This window comes from Nansenia antarctica (genome assembly GCF_963989245.1).
Source record: "Nansenia antarctica genome assembly, chromosome: 11".
Taxonomy (NCBI): domain Eukaryota; kingdom Metazoa; phylum Chordata; class Actinopteri; order Argentiniformes; family Microstomatidae; genus Nansenia; species Nansenia antarctica.
Window position 1 is genome coordinate 17,095,796 of NC_137681.1, and position 20,692 is coordinate 17,116,487.

The following is a 20,692-nucleotide window of genomic DNA, read 5'->3' on the forward strand; positions in this document are numbered from 1 at the left end:
GATCCAAACTTTTAATGAAATGTCGGACCTGGAGGTATCGAAAATAACTTGAGCGGGGAAGGTTGAATTTTTGAGAGAGGTGATTAAAGGTCGAGAAGACGCCCTCAGTATAGAGATCTTTAAATTTGGAGAGACCGAGTCTTTTCCATAAGGCGAAAGCATTGTCTATTCTGGCGGGGACAAAAAGGTGGTTATTGCAGATAGGGGCTAGGTTGGAGAAATCTTTTAAACCAAAGTGGCGTCGAAATTGTGACCATATTCGTAATGTATTAACAACAACAGGGTTAGAGGTGTAGTGTGGGGCAGATAGAGGGAGTTTGGAGGTAATCAAGGCGGAGAGGGATGTTGAAAGACATGACTCATTTTCTATTTCGCACCAAGACGGCTGTGGTGAATGGACCCAGTATATGATTTTCTGAATATTGGCAGCCCAGTGATAATAAAGCAAATTTGGTAGGCCCAGTCCGCCCTGGGACCGATGTCGCTGTAGAAGTCTTTTCTGTATTCTAGGGACTTTACCCCCCCCAAATGAAAGATGATATGGACTTATCTATGGACGAGAAGAAGGACTTTGGGAGGAATATAGGGAGACATTGGAAAAGGTAGAGGAATCGGGGTAGAACGTTCATCTTAATGCTTAATACAGTTGATCTTCCCTGCCAGTGATAAATTAATGGACCTCCATTTCTGTAAATCATCTTTTAATTTATTAACAAGGGGCGTGAAGTTTTTTTCATGTAGTTTAGAGAAGGACCGTGTAATATTAATTCCCAAATATTTGAAGCCAGATTTAGACAAATGGAAGGGCAAGTCACATTGTGGGATTGCGAGATCTAGGTTGTTCACTGGAAAACATTCGCTCTTAGTGAGGTTGATCTTGTATCCCGAAAAGCTACCAAATCTATGCAGCATCTGAACTATATGGGAAATGCATTGCACCGGTTCAGATACATACAACAGTAAGTCGTCGGCATATAGCGCCACCTTGTGTTCCTTCCCCCATCTAGAAATTCCATTTATTATTGGAGAAGATTTTAACATGATAGACAGAGGTTCGATGGCGAATGAGAATAGGAGTGGGCTCAGCGGGCACCCCTGGCGTGTCCCTCTCGACAATGAGAAAAATGTGGAGCGTTTCCCGTTCGTAACTACCGATGCCTTAGGACAGGGGTCGGCAATAGGCGGCCCGTGGGCCATTGCTGGCCCGTCACCAATAATATTTGGCCCAGCAGATTATTTTGAGAATCCACTTTTTATTTTTTATTTTTTTTATTTTTTTATAATAATATCGGACCGACAGTCCCACATATAGCGCCTATAATGTCCGAATAGAGAATCGAACTCCACCTGAATAATGCTTATTGTACTTTTATCCATGTTGAGAGTGAATGACACAGGGACAGACAATCAGGCAGCAAGGTGCACCGAAGCGCACTGACGCTGAACCCCTCAGAGTGAATCATAAGCAGGTGGACAACGCGTCACGGTGCTGAAATAGCCGACATACCGTGTGTGGTTTGAACAAAATAACACGAGCTCAGTAAGCCATTCAAACGTAATGTTTACGTATATGTGACTGCAACACACATATGAACAGTAACAACGCAAATTCTGTTTAATTTTCTGAAAAACATTGAAAACAAAATCGGCGCAAACAAAAAGCATCTCCCATCGGTCAGTATTTGCTTGATATCTGGTGATATTGACGTCACTTTAATCCACAGGCAGTTCTCAAGGTTTTTATGCATCCATCGATTCCTCTCGTGCGTCTTTATCGCATTCATTGACGAAAAGGACGACTCGCGTATAGAAAGGGAACATTGTGAGCACGGAAAATGTCTCTCACAACGGCTTTGCATTGATGAAACCAGGTAGGATGAACGTATAGTTCGCTGTCCATTCCTCTTTAAATGCCCTGTTTCCACCGTCAACTTTCCTCTTTAGACCTTTGGAGAGTGACATTATGTTTCTCTTGCTAGCAGGTTAAATGTTTGGCTAACTTCACCCGGCACGCAAACAACCAATCCAATAATAATAATGTGACCTTGTCTGGGAGGAGGGGGGAATAATTATCAGAATGAAACTGTTACATAATTATTAGAATAAGTTAGGCTACGCTACATCGTCAGTCCACACATTTATTATTCAAAAATATGGAAAAGTGTGAAACTACGTTTCAACGTTGTTGAGAATCACAACACAAACTCGCTAATCAAGCCAAAATACTGCAACATAATGGATTGGACAGCTACCTAGTTAACTAGAACACTACTTTACATTGTTAGCAGGTTCACAAAACAAGCTGTGTTAGTTGACTAGCGATGTGTACAGTCGAAAGAAAAGTCAAAGCATTAGAACGTGTCACATTTTAAAACAATCAATTACTTAAATTAGCCTTTGATTATGTTCGGGCCCGCCATCTAGTGGCTCAAAAAAAAATTGGCCCGAGGCCAAACCTAATTGCCGACCCCTGCCTTAGGAGATGAGTATAGTAGTCTGATCCATGCAATAAAAGTGGGTCCAAAGCCAAAAGCTTTCAGACATTCAAATAAGTACGCCCACTCCACTCTGTCAAAAGCCTTCTCCGCATCCAGGGAGAGAACCACCTCAGGTACCTCCTCGGACGTAGGAGAATGTACGACATTTAGAAGGTTTCGGATGTTAGAGAATGAGTGGCGGCCCAGCATGAAGCCAGTTTGATCAGGGGAGATCACCTCGTCTGTGACGGACTCTAGACGCCGGGCGAGTGCTTTAGCTAATATCTTGACATCGCTGTTGAGCAGCGAGATGGGGCGATGTGAACCACACTCCGTTCTGTCTTTCCCTGGTTTCGGTAAAAGGGTTATGAATGCCTCTGTTAGCGTCTGTGGCAGGGCCTCATTATCCATTGAGTCATTGAACATTTCTAAGATGAGCGGAGTTAATTTGGTTGAGAATTTTTTGTAGAATTCGATGGGGTATCCATCAGGGCCCGGGGCCTTACTACTTTGCATAGCTGTGATTGCATTATAAATGTCGGTGTCTTGGAAGGGTAGTTCAAGTTCTGCTTTATGAACAGGGTTGATAACAGGGGCATTTAAATTTGTGAAGAAATGTTGCATATTGGTATCATCATTGGGTGCCTCAGAAGTGTACAATTTGGAATAAAATGCCCTAAAAGTCTCATTGATTTCGAGGGGGTCAGTTGTAAGCTCCCCATTTTCTCTTTTAATTTGTGGAATCTGTTGGTCAGAGGATTTACATTTTAATTGATGCGCTAACATTCTACCAGCCTTTTCCCCATGCTCATAAACAAAGCCTCGTGATTTCAGCAGCATACGTTCTGTCTTATCGGATGTTAATAACTCGTATTTGGCTTTGAGATTCAGCTTATTTTTGTAAAGCTCCGGGGTGGGAGAGTCAGAGTATTGATGATCTATGTCAATCATTGAGTTGAGAAGTTGCTCCTGTTCTTGCCTCCTAGCTTTGTTCAGCCTAGATGTGTATGCAATAATGTCCCCCCTTATTACTACTTTAAGGGTCTGCCAGAGCAGGGAGGGAGAAACAGTGTCGTCCCTATTGGTTTCCAAGAAATTGTCTATGGCAGTTGAAATCATTTGGCAGAATTCTTTATCTGTTAGTAGTGTGGTATCAAGTCTCCATGGAGCGCGGTCAGAGTAGTTAAGTGGGAAGGACAGATCCAATAGTACTGGGGCATGGTCAGATTCAATTATGGTTGAATATTCTACGTTTTTGACAAAGGGAAGTAGTGTTCTGTCTATAAAGAAGTAATCAATTCTGCTATACGAATGGTGGACGTGTGAAAAAAACGAGAATTTTTTATCGTGAGGAAATTGGAAGCGCCATGGATCGACACATCCAATTTGGTCCATGAACGCTGACAACATTTTAGCTAGGGATGTCCCGATCCCACTTTTTCACTACCGATACCGATACCTGGGCTTCGGGTATCGGCGATACCGATACCGATCCGATATTTGTATACATTTTTTGACCCCTGAATATTATATATATATATATATTTTTTTTTTCCTAACACCAGGGGAGCCACCCCTCCTAAATTTCGTTGTTTGGTACCTGTACTGTAGCAATGACAATAAAGACCATTCATTCATTCATTCATTCAAATACCTCCCCAGTATATAGTCCACACCAACAACAGTTAAATTAAAGACTGCCAGCCTTTATTAAAGCAACAAAAATAGTACTCTGCAGTACTCAGTGACCGTATGTCAATATTTTTTTTAAAATAATGTTACTTTTCATTTGCACCTGATGCTGGCCCATTAGGGGTAACTTATAACTAATGCCCTCGATATTTTGATGTTTTACTTTCAGACGAGCCTTGTCTGTGCCATCTTAAAGCCACTATTCTCTGTTCAACGATAGTAACCCCCTTGACGCTTGATCTGCACCTGATGCTGGCCCTAGAGGGCAGATTATGACGTCAGTTTTATTTTTTAACACTTTCTGTGTAACAAGCATACATTTCTCTACTCTTTCTCTTTTCTTGAACTGAATTGGTGCTTTGTGCTTCAGGTCCTGTGGAGACAACTTTCCCTGGTCATGCTTGCTGTGTCCCTAGGCACATCCATGACCATGTAGTGTCTAGTCTCGTGGTTCCAACCATGGAGGTAGAAAATCGGTGGACAGGCTTATTGTAATGCATGGAATCGAATGAGGAATATAAAAACACACGACGTCCTTCGATTTCTGCCTCAACCAGCCTCGGTGTGAACCCGTGCCAACCCCCTGCACGCTGGTCTCAACAAGTCTCTGTTGGCAGGAACTGGCAGGGGAGCTTTTTTGGCGCTTGTCAGTTTCACGTTTTAGTGTATCCTCAATTTAAGCCCAATCCTTTCCACAGCCACAGGCTGCTCTCTCTACTTAACTCCTCAGAGAAGCTAAATCCTGCTCCACCACATTTACCAGTTGTCAAGGACATCGGCTACTTGAATCGTACATTAAATCTTTTGATCTGTGTTTTATTTCGGTAACTACAGTGGGGAGAACAAGTATTTGATACACTGCTGATTTTGCAGGTTTTCCCACTTAGAAAGAATGTAGAGGTCTGTAATTTTTATCATAGGTACACTTCAACTGTGAGAGACGGAATCTAAAACAAAAATCCAGAAAATCACATTGTATGACTTTTAAATAATTAATTTGCATTTTATTGTATGAAATAAGTATTTGATCACCTACCAACCAGTAATAATTCCAGCTCTCACAGACCTGTTAGTTTTTCTTTAAGAAGCCCTCCTATTCTCCACTCATTACCTGTATTAACTGCACCAGTTTGAACTCGTTACCTTTATAAAAGACACACTCCACACACTCAATCAATCAGACCCCAACCTCTCCACAATGGGCAAGACCAAAGAGCTTTTTTTTATTTTTATTATTTATTTTTTGGCTGTGAGAGTCAATTTATTTAAGCCCGCTGATTTAGGTGAATTTACCCTTGAACGTGTCACCTTAACCATCAACGCAACAATTGCCCCCCCTGAGAGATTTGGCAGGAGCCGCCACTGATGCCCTCATCTCTCTCTGAAGATCCCTCCTTGAGCAGGGGATCCAATCCAGGATTGAGGGGGGCGATGGTCTCTGATTAATCCAGTTTGAGTCCTGTTGGAAGGCCTGATGTGGACTCCCCTGTGTGTGGCAGTCTGTCCTGCGATCCTTGCTGAATGGTTGATGCCACCTTGTCCACTTCTATGCCATATTGGGTATCTACGGCTGATGATCGCTCAAGCTTGGCATGTTCAGGCTGGGTGCTATCCCTTTTCTTGTCATTAGAGGGCAGGCTGCCCCTGTCTGCCTGGGCCCTGGTGGTCTTCCTTAGTGCATTGCCCTTCATCATAGCCAACAGGTGGTCCAACATGATGCAGCCCTCCTCCTGGACTGGGGGGGCTTTACGAATTATTTTTCCGTTCTCCCCCCTCGGTCTCTTGGCGTCATCCTCCTCTTGCTGTTTCTTCCTCTTCTCTGCCTTGATGGCCTGCTCTCTCCAGGTCTGGTTTTCCTTGATTGCTTTAAGGAAGAGTCCTCTGAAGGTCTTGATGGTGTTGAACAGCTCCTCTAGTGAGAGGCGGGACGTGTCCTCACACAGATACTCTGCTAGCTCTTCCTTCTTCTTTTTGATGGAGGCAAAGAGCTCCTGCAGCTTCTCACAGGCCTCCAGGTTCCCCTTCATAGCAGTGAGATACTGCTGCTTGATATCCTCCTGAGAAGAAGAGGACACTTTTTTCTCAGAACCCTTCAACCGTTTGACCAGTGAGCTCGACTCTGCCTGAATAGAATCCACATTTATTCTAGCAGCCTTTTCACAGATCTCTAGATCATCCGGAAGGTTCAGCAAGTCAGCATGGGTTTTCTCCGCCTCCTCCAGGATGTGATGGAGCAATGTGATACGGGACTTGTTGGCTTTGGTATCTGTGAGCTTCAGCAAGGTGCTGATCTTGAAGCCATCTGCATTGCCTATGTGACTCCCATAGTTGAGGAAGTTTCCAATGTCAAGTATGAGCTTGCAGAAACTTGGAAGGCGGGTGCTCTCCTTCAAACTCTCACAGGCTGCGTCCAGCAGCTCAGCTTTGGGTTGCAGCATCTTTAACACAGAAGGGGTCTCCTCACAGAGAAGCATGCACTCGATCCTCATGGTGTAGCATGAAACTGATAGGAGCTCGAGGTAGAACCGATCCACACCGGCCAGCTTCTCTATCTCCCCTTGGTATGACTTGAGGTTCTCAATCTCATGTTTCTCCGGCAGTAACGTCTGCATCTGTTTCAGCACCTCGACGTCAAACTTGGAACGGTCCCCATTTTGGATCATAGCTACAAAGTCTTTATGTGAGCATCTGAACTGCTTCAAGAATATGTTCAAATCTAGATTTTTCTTGGCATCAATGAAGGATATCTCTTTGGGCTCTCGTTTGACCGTAGTGTTGGTACTTTTGGCCTTTGAGTCAGTCACTGGCAGACAGAAGAGCTCCTCAATGCTGGAGTAGTCAGGTTCCAGGGAATCAGACTGCACTGACGACCACATGGATTGGCTTTCAGACACCACTCTGGAGGGCAGCTTCTGCCAGTTGAGCTTCTTCATGCGCAGTGTGGGACAGCGGCTGGCCTTGGGGAGAGGAGCGTTCTGGGGCACAATAATACCTCCTCCAATACCTGGGGGAGGGGGTGGTGGGGGAGGGGGGCCCATACCAGGCAGGGGAGGGGGAGGTGGGGGGCCCATACCAGGCAGGGGAGGGGGAGGTGGGGGGCCCATACCAGGCAGGGGAGGGGGAGGAGGTGGACCTCCCTGCCCCATCCCTGGTAGAGGTGGTGGAGGAGGAGGTGGCATCCCAGGTAAAGGAGGAGGTGGTGGGGGTGCACCATAAGTGGTGCCTGGCAGGGGTGGGGGTGGGGGAGGAGGAGGGTTTGGGGTAGCAGCAGGAAGTGGAGGGGGAGGAGGGGGAGGAGGGGGAGTTACGGAAGCCATGTCTGATTGGTTGGTTGTGCTGCCGAGCAAGTCTGTCTGGATTGCCCTGTTGGTGGTCTTGGTCTTGGGACTGGCTGAGATCTGTTGTCTCTTGGAAGAGAGCAGGCGCTCCATCAAACGTTCAGCGGAGTCCATTTGTGAGTCGTGGGCCAGCAGAGTGGCACGGACAGCCAGGGCCTCCAGGGTCAGCCACACGTCTCCCCGTCCTGGAGCCACCAGCAGCAGAGCCTGCAGGATGGACAGCAGCTGGACAGAGGCTGGGGAGCTGCTCACTTTGGTGAGGAGGGAGGTGAAGACCTCCTGGTGACTGCTCATGTCGATGCCTCCGTACACCCTCTCCATCTCCTCCGCATCCTCGGCCATGGAATCCTCAAAGGCCTCACACTGGATGTTCAGGTCCAGGTCCTCAGTCTCCCTGTTACATAAACACACATGCACATATGCACGCACACGCACACACAACATAGGTATTGATGTTTGGGAAATCTTACAGAAAGTGACTGTGACTGTTGTTCCACCAACATTTGATTAGCATTTAATGCATCCCACACCTACCTCAGCATTGGCAGTATATCCAAAACTGGAAAATACATAATTAAGATGAATCCCAGTACTTTCAATATCTCAATATCTCTATATTATCTCAATGGCCAATGCACACAGTGTTTTTGTAGCACTGTCAAATGTTGCAAATGTTGTAATAGTTTCTTATTGCATCACAATGGGACAATTGGAAAAACTTCAACATTCTAAATTGCCTGACACAGAAGAGCTTGCCTTGAAAACGCCTTGTCTAATGGTTTCTATTTTATTTTTTTAAATATTTTTTTTACTTTCTTTTTATTGAGATGTTACAGATATACAAAAATAATACTTTTCAGTTTTGGTTTGTTTTTACACAAAACACAAACATGTCCCCCCCCCCCCACAAAATCCCAAGTGGTGCATCCCAGGACGAAGGATATAAATAAACAACAATAAATAATAATAATAATAATAACAGTGGTGATAGGTAATGAAGACAGTACAGGTAAGTAATCAAAGAGATAAAGAGAAATAAAGTGCAATTCATTTGTAAGTGAGGATAGATGAGATGGTCGTGTTGGTCTGTGATACCATGTCTGTTATGATTGTAATATGTCCCTCTCTAGAACGAGATGATGTATCTCTAGGGGTTTATCCTGATAAATAGATTCACAACATATGTCATCACTCAGCATCCAGCGCACTTGCATTGTCAGGGAGGGTTTTTAGTTTGTTGAAATAGGATATTATTGGGTTCCAGGTGAAATAAAAGCGGTCTTTGGACCCCCTAAGTGTATATTTAATCTTTTCAAGTTTCAAGTGAAGCATAAGGTCAGTCAACCATAAGGAGGAATTCGGTGGTTTGGGGGATGTCCAACAAAGCAAAATCCTCCGTCGAGCAAGTAGAGTGGCAAATGCCACAATGTCTTTATGCTTGTTAATAATCTGTTGGTCAGTTGGCGCTATGCCAAAGATAGCTGAGTAGGCGTTAGGTTGCAGGTTCAGATCTAGTGCCTGTGAGAGGGTCCTGAAAACTGCTGACCAATAATCAAATAATAAGGGACATGACCAAAACATGTGTGTTAGCGTTGCCGGAGCGTTATGACATCTGCTACAATTCTCATCCACGTCAGGATAGATTCTGGCTAGCCTAGATTTGGAAAGGTGAATTCGGTGCAAGACCTTAAATTGGATTACGCCTAGTCTAGCACATGATGTGCTCCCGTTAACTCTCGTCAGAGCCTCAGTCCAGGAGTCATCGGGTATTACGTCCCCTAGCTCCTCCTGCCATTTCTCTTTAATTTTGTGGAGGGAAGTGTCTCCGAGGGATGATATGCTAGAGTAAATACTTGATATTAGGCCTTTTAGATTGGGAGGAATTTGGAGGATATCATCTATAGCAGAAGGTTGTGGTGCATTTGGGAAGTTTGGATCCAAACTTTTAATGAAATGTCGGACCTGGAGGTATCGAAAATAACTTGAGCGGGGAAGGTTGAATTTTTGAGAGAGGTGATTAAAGGTCGAGAAGACGCCCTCAGTATAGAGATCTTTAAATTTGGAGAGACCGAGTCTTTTCCATAAGGCGAAAGCATTGTCTATTCTGGCGGGGACAAAAAGGTGGTTATTGCAGATAGGGGCTAGGTTGGAGAAATCTTTTAAACCAAAGTGGCGTCGAAATTGTGACCATATTCGTAATGTATTAACAACAACAGGGTTAGAGGTGTAGTGTGGGGCAGATAGAGGGAGTTTGGAGGTAATCAAGGCGGAGAGGGATGTTGAAAGACATGACTCATTTTCTATTTCGCACCAAGACGGCTGTGGTGAATGGACCCAGTATATGATTTTCTGAATATTGGCAGCCCAGTGATAATAAAGCAAATTTGGTAGGCCCAGTCCGCCCTGGGACCGATGTCGCTGTAGAAGTCTTTTCTGTATTCTAGGGACTTTACCCCCCCCAAATGAAAGATGATATGGACTTATCTATGGACGAGAAGAAGGACTTTGGGAGGAATATAGGGAGACATTGGAAAAGGTAGAGGAATCGGGGTAGAACGTTCATCTTAATGCTTAATACAGTTGATCTTCCCTGCCAGTGATAAATTAATGGACCTCCATTTCTGTAAATCATCTTTTAATTTATTAACAAGGGGCGTGAAGTTTTTTTCATGTAGTTTAGAGAAGGACCGTGTAATATTAATTCCCAAATATTTGAAGCCAGATTTAGACAAATGGAAGGGCAAGTCACATTGTGGGATTGCGAGATCTAGGTTGTTCACTGGAAAACATTCGCTCTTAGTGAGGTTGATCTTGTATCCCGAAAAGCTACCAAATCTATGCAGCATCTGAACTATATGGGAAATGCATTGCACCGGTTCAGATACATACAACAGTAAGTCGTCGGCATATAGCGCCACCTTGTGTTCCTTCCCCCATCTAGAAATTCCATTTATTATTGGAGAAGATTTTAACATGATAGACAGAGGTTCGATGGCGAATGAGAATAGGAGTGGGCTCAGCGGGCACCCCTGGCGTGTCCCTCTCGACAATGAGAAAAATGTGGAGCGTTTCCCGTTCGTAACTACCGATGCCTTAGGACAGGGGTCGGCAATAGGCGGCCCGTGGGCCATTGCTGGCCCGTCACCAATAATATTTGGCCCAGCAGATTATTTTGAGAATCCACTTTTTATTTTTTATTTTTTTTATTTTTTTATAATAATATCGGACCGACAGTCCCACATATAGCGCCTATAATGTCCGAATAGAGAATCGAACTCCACCTGAATAATGCTTATTGTACTTTTATCCATGTTGAGAGTGAATGACACAGGGACAGACAATCAGGCAGCAAGGTGCACCGAAGCGCACTGACGTTGAACCCCTCAGAGTGAATCATAAGCAGGTGGACAACGCGTCACGGTGCTGAAATAGCCGACATACCGTGTGTGGTTTGAACAAAATAACACGAGCTCAGTAAGCCATTCAAACGTAATGTTTACGTATATGTGACTGCAACACACATATGAACAGTAACAACGCAAATTCTGTTTAATTTTCTGAAAAACATTGAAAACAAAATCGGCGCAAACAAAAAGCATCTCCCATCGGTCAGTATTTGCTTGATATCTGGTGATATTGACGTCACTTTAATCCACAGGCAGTTCTCAAGGTTTTTATGCATCCATCGATTCCTCTCGTGCGTCTTTATCGCATTCATTGACGAAAAGGACGACTCGCGTATAGAAAGGGAACATTGTGAGCACGGAAAATGTCTCTCACAACGGCTTTGCATTGATGAAACCAGGTAGGATGAACGTATAGTTCGCTGTCCATTCCTCTTTAAATGCCCTGTTTCCACCGTCAACTTTCCTCTTTAGACCTTTGGAGAGTGACATTATGTTTCTCTTGCTAGCAGGTTAAATGTTTGGCTAACTTCACCCGGCACGCAAACAACCAATCCAATAATAATAATGTGACCTTGTCTGGGAGGAGGGGGGAATAATTATCAGAATGAAACTGTTACATAATTATTAGAATAAGTTAGGCTACGCTACATCGTCAGTCCACACATTTATTATTCAAAAATATGGAAAAGTGTGAAACTACGTTTCAACGTTGTTGAGAATCACAACACAAACTCGCTAATCAAGCCAAAATACTGCAACATAATGGATTGGACAGCTACCTAGTTAACTAGAACACTACTTTACATTGTTAGCAGGTTCACAAAACAAGCTGTGTTAGTTGACTAGCGATGTGTACAGTCGAAAGAAAAGTCAAAGCATTAGAACGTGTCACATTTTAAAACAATCAATTACTTAAATTAGCCTTTGATTATGTTCGGGCCCGCCATCTAGTGGCTCAAAAAAAAATTGGCCCGAGGCCAAACCTAATTGCCGACCCCTGCCTTAGGAGATGAGTATAGTAGTCTGATCCATGCAATAAAAGTGGGTCCAAAGCCAAAAGCTTTCAGACATTCAAATAAGTACGCCCACTCCACTCTGTCAAAAGCCTTCTCCGCATCCAGGGAGAGAACCACCTCAGGTACCTCCTCGGACGTAGGAGAATGTACGACATTTAGAAGGTTTCGGATGTTAGAGAATGAGTGGCGGCCCAGCATGAAGCCAGTTTGATCAGGGGAGATCACCTCGTCTGTGACGGACTCTAGACGCCGGGCGAGTGCTTTAGCTAATATCTTGACATCGCTGTTGAGCAGCGAGATGGGGCGATGTGAACCACACTCCGTTCTGTCTTTCCCTGGTTTCGGTAAAAGGGTTATGAATGCCTCTGTTAGCGTCTGTGGCAGGGCCTCATTATCCATTGAGTCATTGAACATTTCTAAGATGAGCGGAGTTAATTTGGTTGAGAATTTTTTGTAGAATTCGATGGGGTATCCATCAGGGCCCGGGGCCTTACTACTTTGCATAGCTGTGATTGCATTATAAATGTCGGTGTCTTGGAAGGGTAGTTCAAGTTCTGCTTTATGAACAGGGTTGATAGCAGGGGCATTTAAATTTGTGAAGAAATGTTGCATATTGGTATCATCATTGGGTGCCTCAGAAGTGTACAATTTGGAATAAAATGCCCTAAAAGTCTCATTGATTTCGAGGGGGTCAGTTGTAAGCTCCCCATTTTCTCTTTTAATTTGTGGAATCTGTTGGTCAGAGGATTTACATTTTAATTGATGCGCTAACATTCTACCAGCCTTTTCCCCATGCTCATAAACAAAGCCTCGTGATTTCAGCAGCATACGTTCTGTCTTATCGGATGTTAATAACTCGTATTTGGCTTTGAGATTCAGCTTATTTTTGTAAAGCTCCGGGGTGGGAGAGTCAGAGTATTGATGATCTATGTCAATCATTGAGCTGAGAAGTTGCTCCTGTTCTTGCCTCCTAGCTTTGTTCAGCCTAGATGTGTATGCAATAATGTCCCCCCTTATTACTACTTTAAGGGTCTGCCAGAGCAGGGAGGGAGAAACAGTGTCGTCCCTATTGGTTTCCAAGAAATTGTCTATGGCAGTTGAAATCATTTGGCAGAATTCTTTATCTGTTAGTAGTGTGGTATCAAGTCTCCATGGAGCGCGGTCAGAGTAGTTAAGTGGGAAGGACAGATCCAATAGTACTGGGGCATGGTCAGATTCAATTATGGTTGAATATTCTACGTTTTTGACAAAGGGAAGTAGTGTTCTGTCTATAAAGAAGTAATCAATTCTGCTATACGAATGGTGGACGTGTGAAAAAAACGAGAATTTTTTATCGTGAGGAAATTGGAAGCGCCATGGATCGACACATCCAATTTGGTCCATGAACGCTGACAACATTTTAGCTAGGGATGTCCCGATCCAACACCAGGGGAGCCACCCCTCCTAAATTTCGTTGTTTGGTACCTGTACTGTAGCAATGACAATAAAGACCATTCATTCATTCATTCATTCAAATACCTCCCCAGTATATAGTCCACACCAACAACAGTTAAATTAAAGACTGCCAGCCTTTATTAAAGCAACAAAAATAGTACTCTGCAGTACTCAGTGACCGTATGTCAATATTTTTTTTAAAATAATGTTACTTTTCATTTGCACCTGATGCTGGCCCATTAGGGGTAACTTATAACTAATGCCCTCGATATTTTGATGTTTTACTTTCAGACGAGCCTTGTCTGTGCCATCTTAAAGCCACTATTCTCTGTTCAACGATAGTAACCCCCTTGACGCTTGATCTGCACCTGATGCTGGCCCTAGAGGGCAGATTATGACGTCAGTTTTATTTTTTAACACTTTCTGTGTAACAAGCATACATTTCTCTACTCTTTCTCTTTTCTTGAACTGAATTGGTGCTTTGTGCTTCAGGTCCTGTGGAGACAACTTTCCCTGGTCATGCTTGCTGTGTCCCTAGGCACATCCATGACCATGTAGTGTCTAGTCTCGTGGTTCCAACCATGGAGGTAGAAAATCGGTGGACAGGCTTATTGTAATGCATGGAATCGAATGAGGAATATAAAAACACACGACGTCCTTCGATTTCTGCCTCAACCAGCCTCGGTGTGAACCCGTGCCAACCCCCTGCACGCTGGTCTCAACAAGTCTCTGTTGGCAGGAACTGGCAGGGGAGCTTTTTTGGCGCTTGTCAGTTTCACGTTTTAGTGTATCCTCAATTTAAGCCCAATCCTTTCCACAGCCACAGGCTGCTCTCTCTACTTAACTCCTCAGAGAAGCTAAATCCTGCTCCACCACATTTACCAGTTGTCAAGGACATCGGCTACTTGAATCGTACATTAAATCTTTTGATCTGTGTTTTATTTCGGTAACTACAGTGGGGAGAACAAGTATTTGATACACTGCTGATTTTGCAGGTTTTCCCACTTAGAAAGAATGTAGAGGTCTGTAATTTTTATCATAGGTACACTTCAACTGTGAGAGACGGAATCTAAAACAAAAATCCAGAAAATCACATTGTATGACTTTTAAATAATTAATTTGCATTTTATTGTATGAAATAAGTATTTGATCACCTACCAACCAGTAATAATTCCAGCTCTCACAGACCTGTTAGTTTTTCTTTAAGAAGCCCTCCTATTCTCCACTCATTACCTGTATTAACTGCACCAGTTTGAACTCGTTACCTTTATAAAAGACACACTCCACACACTCAATCAATCAGACCCCAACCTCTCCACAATGGGCAAGACCAAAGAGCTTTTTTTTATTTTTATTATTTATTTTTTGGCTGTGAGAGTCAATTTATTTAAGCCCGCTGATTTAGGTGAATTTACCCTTGAACGTGTCACCTTAACCATCAACGCAACAATTGCCCCCCCTGAGAGATTTGGCAGGAGCCGCCACTGATGCCCTCATCTCTCTCTGAAGATCCCTCCTTGAGCAGGGGATCCAATCCAGGATTGAGGGGGGCGATGGTCTCTGATTAATCCAGTTTGAGTCCTGTTGGAAGGCCTGATGTGGACTCCCCTGTGTGTGGCAGTCTGTCCTGCGATCCTTGCTGAATGGTTGATGCCACCTTGTCCACTTCTATGCCATATTGGGTATCTACGGCTGATGATCGCTCAAGCTTGGCATGTTCAGGCTGGGTGCTATCCCTTTTCTTGTCATTAGAGGGCAGGCTGCCCCTGTCTGCCTGGGCCCTGGTGGTCTTCCTTAGTGCATTGCCCTTCATCATAGCCAACAGGTGGTCCAACATGATGCAGCCCTCCTCCTGGACTGGGGGGGCTTTACGAATTATTTTTCCGTTCTCCCCCCTCGGTCTCTTGGCGTCATCCTCCTCTTGCTGTTTCTTCCTCTTCTCTGCCTTGATGGCCTGCTCTCTCCAGGTCTGGTTTTCCTTGATTGCTTTAAGGAAGAGTCCTCTGAAGGTCTTGATGGTGTTGAACAGCTCCTCTAGTGAGAGGCGGGACGTGTCCTCACACAGATACTCTGCTAGCTCTTCCTTCTTCTTTTTGATGGAGGCAAAGAGCTCCTGCAGCTTCTCACAGGCCTCCAGGTTCCCCTTCATAGCAGTGAGATACTGCTGCTTGATATCCTCCTGAGAAGAAGAGGACACTTTTTTCTCAGAACCCTTCAACCGTTTGACCAGTGAGCTCGACTCTGCCTGAATAGAATCCACATTTATTCTAGCAGCCTTTTCACAGATCTCTAGATCATCCGGAAGGTTCAGCAAGTCAGCATGGGTTTTCTCCGCCTCCTCCAGGATGTGATGGAGCAATGTGATACGGGACTTGTTGGCTTTGGTATCTGTGAGCTTCAGCAAGGTGCTGATCTTGAAGCCATCTGCATTGCCTATGTGACTCCCATAGTTGAGGAAGTTTCCAATGTCAAGTATGAGCTTGCAGAAACTTGGAAGGCGGGTGCTCTCCTTCAAACTCTCACAGGCTGCGTCCAGCAGCTCAGCTTTGGGTTGCAGCATCTTTAACACAGAAGGGGTCTCCTCACAGAGAAGCATGCACTCGATCCTCATGGTGTAGCATGAAACTGATAGGAGCTCGAGGTAGAACCGATCCACACCGGCCAGCTTCTCTATCTCCCCTTGGTATGACTTGAGGTTCTCAATCTCATGTTTCTCCGGCAGTAACGTCTGCATCTGTTTCAGCACCTCGACGTCAAACTTGGAACGGTCCCCATTTTGGATCATAGCTACAAAGTCTTTATGTGAGCATCTGAACTGCTTCAAGAATATGTTCAAATCTAGATTTTTCTTGGCATCAATGAAGGATATCTCTTTGGGCTCTCGTTTGACCGTAGTGTTGGTACTTTTGGCCTTTGAGTCAGTCACTGGCAGACAGAAGAGCTCCTCAATGCTGGAGTAGTCAGGTTCCAGGGAATCAGACTGCACTGACGACCACATGGATTGGCTTTCAGACACCACTCTGGAGGGCAGCTTCTGCCAGTTGAGCTTCTTCATGCGCAGTGTGGGACAGCGGCTGGCCTTGGGGAGAGGAGCGTTCTGGGGCACAATAATACCTCCTCCAATACCTGGGGGAGGGGGTGGTGGGGGAGGGGGGCCCATACCAGGCAGGGGAGGGGGAGGTGGGGGGCCCATACCAGGCAGGGGAGGGGGAGGTGGGGGGCCCATACCAGGCAGGGGAGGGGGAGGAGGTGGACCTCCCTGCCCCATCCCTGGTAGAGGTGGTGGAGGAGGAGGTGGCATCCCAGGTAAAGGAGGAGGTGGTGGGGGTGCACCATAAGTGGTGCCTGGCAGGGGTGGGGGTGGGGGAGGAGGAGGGTTTGGGGTAGCAGCAGGAAGTGGAGGGGGAGGAGGGGGAGGAGGGGGAGTTACGGAAGCCATGTCTGATTGGTTGGTTGTGCTGCCGAGCAAGTCTGTCTGGATTGCCCTGTTGGTGGTCTTGGTCTTGGGACTGGCTGAGATCTGTTGTCTCTTGGAAGAGAGCAGGCGCTCCATCAAACGTTCAGCGGAGTCCATTTGTGAGTCGTGGGCCAGCAGAGTGGCACGGACAGCCAGGGCCTCCAGGGTCAGCCACACGTCTCCCCGTCCTGGAGCCACCAGCAGCAGAGCCTGCAGGATGGACAGCAGCTGGACAGAGGCTGGGGAGCTGCTCACTTTGGTGAGGAGGGAGGTGAAGACCTCCTGGTGACTGCTCATGTCGATGCCTCCGTACACCCTCTCCATCTCCTCCGCATCCTCGGCCATGGAATCCTCAAAGGCCTCACACTGGATGTTCAGGTCCAGGTCCTCAGTCTCCCTGTTACATAAACACACATGCACATATGCACGCACACGCACACACAACATAGGTATTGATGTTTGGGAAATCTTACAGAAAGTGACTGTGACTGTTGTTCCACCAACATTTGATTAGCATTTAATGCATCCCACACCTACCTCAGCATTGGCAGTATATCCAAAACTGGAAAATACATAATTAAGATGAATCCCAGTACTTTCAATATCTCAATATCTCTATATTATCTCAATGGCCAATGCACACAGTGTTTTTGTAGCACTGTCAAATGTTGCAAATGTTGTAATAGTTTCTTATTGCATCACAATGGGACAATTGGAAAAACTTCAACATTCTAAATTGCCTGACACAGAAGAGCTTGCCTTGAAAACGCCTTGTCTAATGGTTTCTATTTTATTTTTTTAAATATTTTTTTTACTTTCTTTTTAATGAGATGTTACAGATATACAAAAATAATACTTTTCAGTTTTGGTTTGTTTTTACACAAAACACAAACATGTCCCAACCCCCCCCCCCCCCCCCCCACAAAATCCCAAGTGGTGCATCCCAGGACGAAGGATATAAATAAACAACAATAAATAATAATAATAATAATAACAGTGGTGATAGGTAATGAAGACAGTACAGGTAAGTAATCAAAGAGATAAAGAGAAATAAAGTGCAATTCATTTGTAAGTGAGGATAGATGAGATGGTCGTGTTGGTCTGTGATACCATGTCTGTTATGATTGTAATATGTCCCTCTCTAGAACGAGATGATGTATCTCTAGGGGTTTATCCTGATAAATAGATTCACAACATATGTCATCACTCAGCATCCAGCGCACTTGCATTGTCAGGGAGGGTTTTTAGTTTGTTGAAATAGGATATTATTGGGTTCCAGGTGAAATAAAAGCGGTCTTTGGACCCCCTAAGTGTATATTTAATCTTTTCAAGTTTCAAGTGAAGCATAAGGTCAGTCAACCATAAGGAGGAATTCGGTGGTTTGGGGGATGTCCAACAAAGCAAAATCCTCCGTCGAGCAAGTAGAGTGGCAAATGCCACAATGTCTTTATGCTTGTTAATAATCTGTTGGTCAGTTGGCGCTATGCCAAAGATAGCTGAGTAGGCGTTAGGTTGCAGGTTCAGATCTAGTGCCTGTGAGAGGGTCCTGAAAACTGCTGACCAATAATCAAATAATAAGGGACATGACCAAAACATGTGTGTTAGCGTTGCCGGAGCGTTATGACATCTGCTACAATTCTCATCCACGTCAGGATAGATTCTGGCTAGCCTAGATTTGGAAAGGTGAATTCGGTGCAAGACCTTAAATTGGATTACGCCTAGTCTAGCACATGATGTGCTCCCGTTAACTCTCGTCAGAGCCTCAGTCCAGGAGTCATCGGGTATTACGTCCCCTAGCTCCTCCTGCCATTTCTCTTTAATTTTGTGGAGGGAAGTGTCTCCGAGGGATGATATGCTAGAGTAAATACTTGATATTAGGCCTTTTAGATTGGGAGGAATTTGGAGGATATCATCTATAACAGAAGGTTGTGGTGCATTTGGGAAGTTTGGATCCAAACTTTTAATGAAATGTCGGACCTGGAGGTATCGAAAATAACTTGAGCGGGGAAGGTTGAATTTTTGAGAGAGGTGATTAAAGGTCGAGAAGACGCCCTCAGTATAGAGATCTTTAAATTTGGAGAGACCGAGTCTTTTCCATAAGGCGAAAGCATTGTCTATTCTGGCGGGGACAAAAAGGTGGTTATTGCAGATAGGGGCTAGGTTGGAGAAATCTTTTAAACCAAAGTGGCGTCGAAATTGTGACCATATTCGTAATGTATTAACAACAACAGGGTTAGAGGTGTAGTGTGGGGCAGATAGAGGGAGTTTGGAGGTAATCAAGGCGGAGAGGGATGTTGAAAGACATGACTCATTTTCTATTTCGCACCAAGACGGCTGTGGTGAATGGACCCAGTATATGATTTTCTGAATATTGGCAGCCCAGTGATAATAAAGCAAATTTGGTAGGCCCAGTCCGCCCTGGGACCGATGTCGCTGTAGAAGTCTTTTCTGTATTCTAGGGACTTTACCCCCCCCAAATGAAAGATGATATGGACTTATCTATGGACGAGAAGAAGGACTTTGGGAGGAATATAGGGAGACATTGGAAAAGGTAGAGGAATCGGGGTAGAACGTTCATCTTAATGCTTAATACAGTTGATCTTCCCTGCCAGTGATAAATTAATGGACCTCCATTTCTGTAAATCATCTTTTAATTTATTAACAAGGGGCGTGAAGTTTTTTTCATGTAGTTTAGAGAAGGACCGTGTAATATTAATTCCCAAATATTTGAAGCCAGATTTAGACAAATGGAAGGGCAAGTCACATTGTGGGATTGCGAGATCTAGGTTGTTCACTGGAAAACATTCGCTCTTAGTGAGGTTGATCTTGTATCCCGAAAAGCTACCAAATCTATGCAGCATCTGAACTATATGGGAAATGCATTGCACCGGTTCAGATACATACAACAGTAAGTCGTCGGCATATAGCGCCACCTTGTGTTCCTTCCCCCATCTAGAAATTCCATTTATTATTGGAGAAGATTTTAACATGATAGACAGAGGTTCGATGGCGAATGAGAATAGGAGTGGGCTCAGCGGGCACCCCTGGCGTGTCCCTCTCGACAATGAGAAAAATGTGGAGCGTTTCCCGTTCGTAACTACCGATGCCTTAGGACAGGGGTCGGCAATAGGCGGCCCGTGGGCCATTGCTGGCCCGTCACCAATAATATTTGGCCCAGCAGATTATTTTGAGAATCCACTTTTTATTTTTTATTTTTTTAATTTTTTTATAATAATATCGGACCGACAGTCCCACATATAGCGCCTATAATGTCCGAATAGAGAATCGAACTCCACCTGAATAATGCTTATTGTACTTTTATCCATGTTGAGAGTGAATGACACAGGGACAGACAATCAGGCAGCAAGGTGCACCGAAGCGCACTGACGCTGAACCCCTCAGAGTGAATCATAAGCAGGTGGACAACGCGTCACGGTGCTGAAATAGCCGACATACCGTGTGTGGTTTGAACAAAATAACACGAGCTCAGTAAGCCATTCAAACGTAATGTTTACGTATATGTGACTGCAACACACATATGAACAGTAACAACGCAAATTCTGTTTAATTTTCTGAAAAACATTGAAAACAAAATCGGCGCAAACAAAAAGCATCTCCCATCGGTCAGTATTTGCTTGATATCTGGTGATATTGACGTCACTTTAATCCACAGGCAGTTCTCAAGGTTTTTATGCATCCATCGATTCCTCTCGTGCGTCTTTATCGCATTCATTGACGAAAAGGACGACTCGCGTATAGAAAGGGAACATTGTGAGCACGGAAAATGTCTCTCACAACGGCTTTGCATTGATGAAACCAGGTAGGATGAACGTATAGTTCGCTGTCCATTCCTCTTTAAATGCCCTGTTTC

At 44.6% G+C, this 20,692-nt stretch overlaps 1 protein-coding gene across 1 annotated transcript in view; it reads right to left on the minus strand.

Annotated features, from left to right (window-relative positions):
- Positions 1–4,379: 4,379 nt before the first annotated feature.
- The window catches only part of LOC308167901 (inverted formin-2-like), a gene marked incomplete at both ends in the record, with an annotated part of 28,169 nt that continues 11,856 nt past the window's right edge, over positions 4,380–20,692 (minus strand). The window contains 3 exons of the mRNA XM_080542379.1: positions 4,380–4,427; positions 5,822–7,897; positions 16,936–17,218. Coding sequence (XP_080398505.1) covers positions 4,380–4,427; positions 5,822–7,897; positions 16,936–17,218 — 2,407 coding nt within the window. The remainder of the gene's footprint in view (positions 4,428–5,821; positions 7,898–16,935; positions 17,219–20,692) is intronic.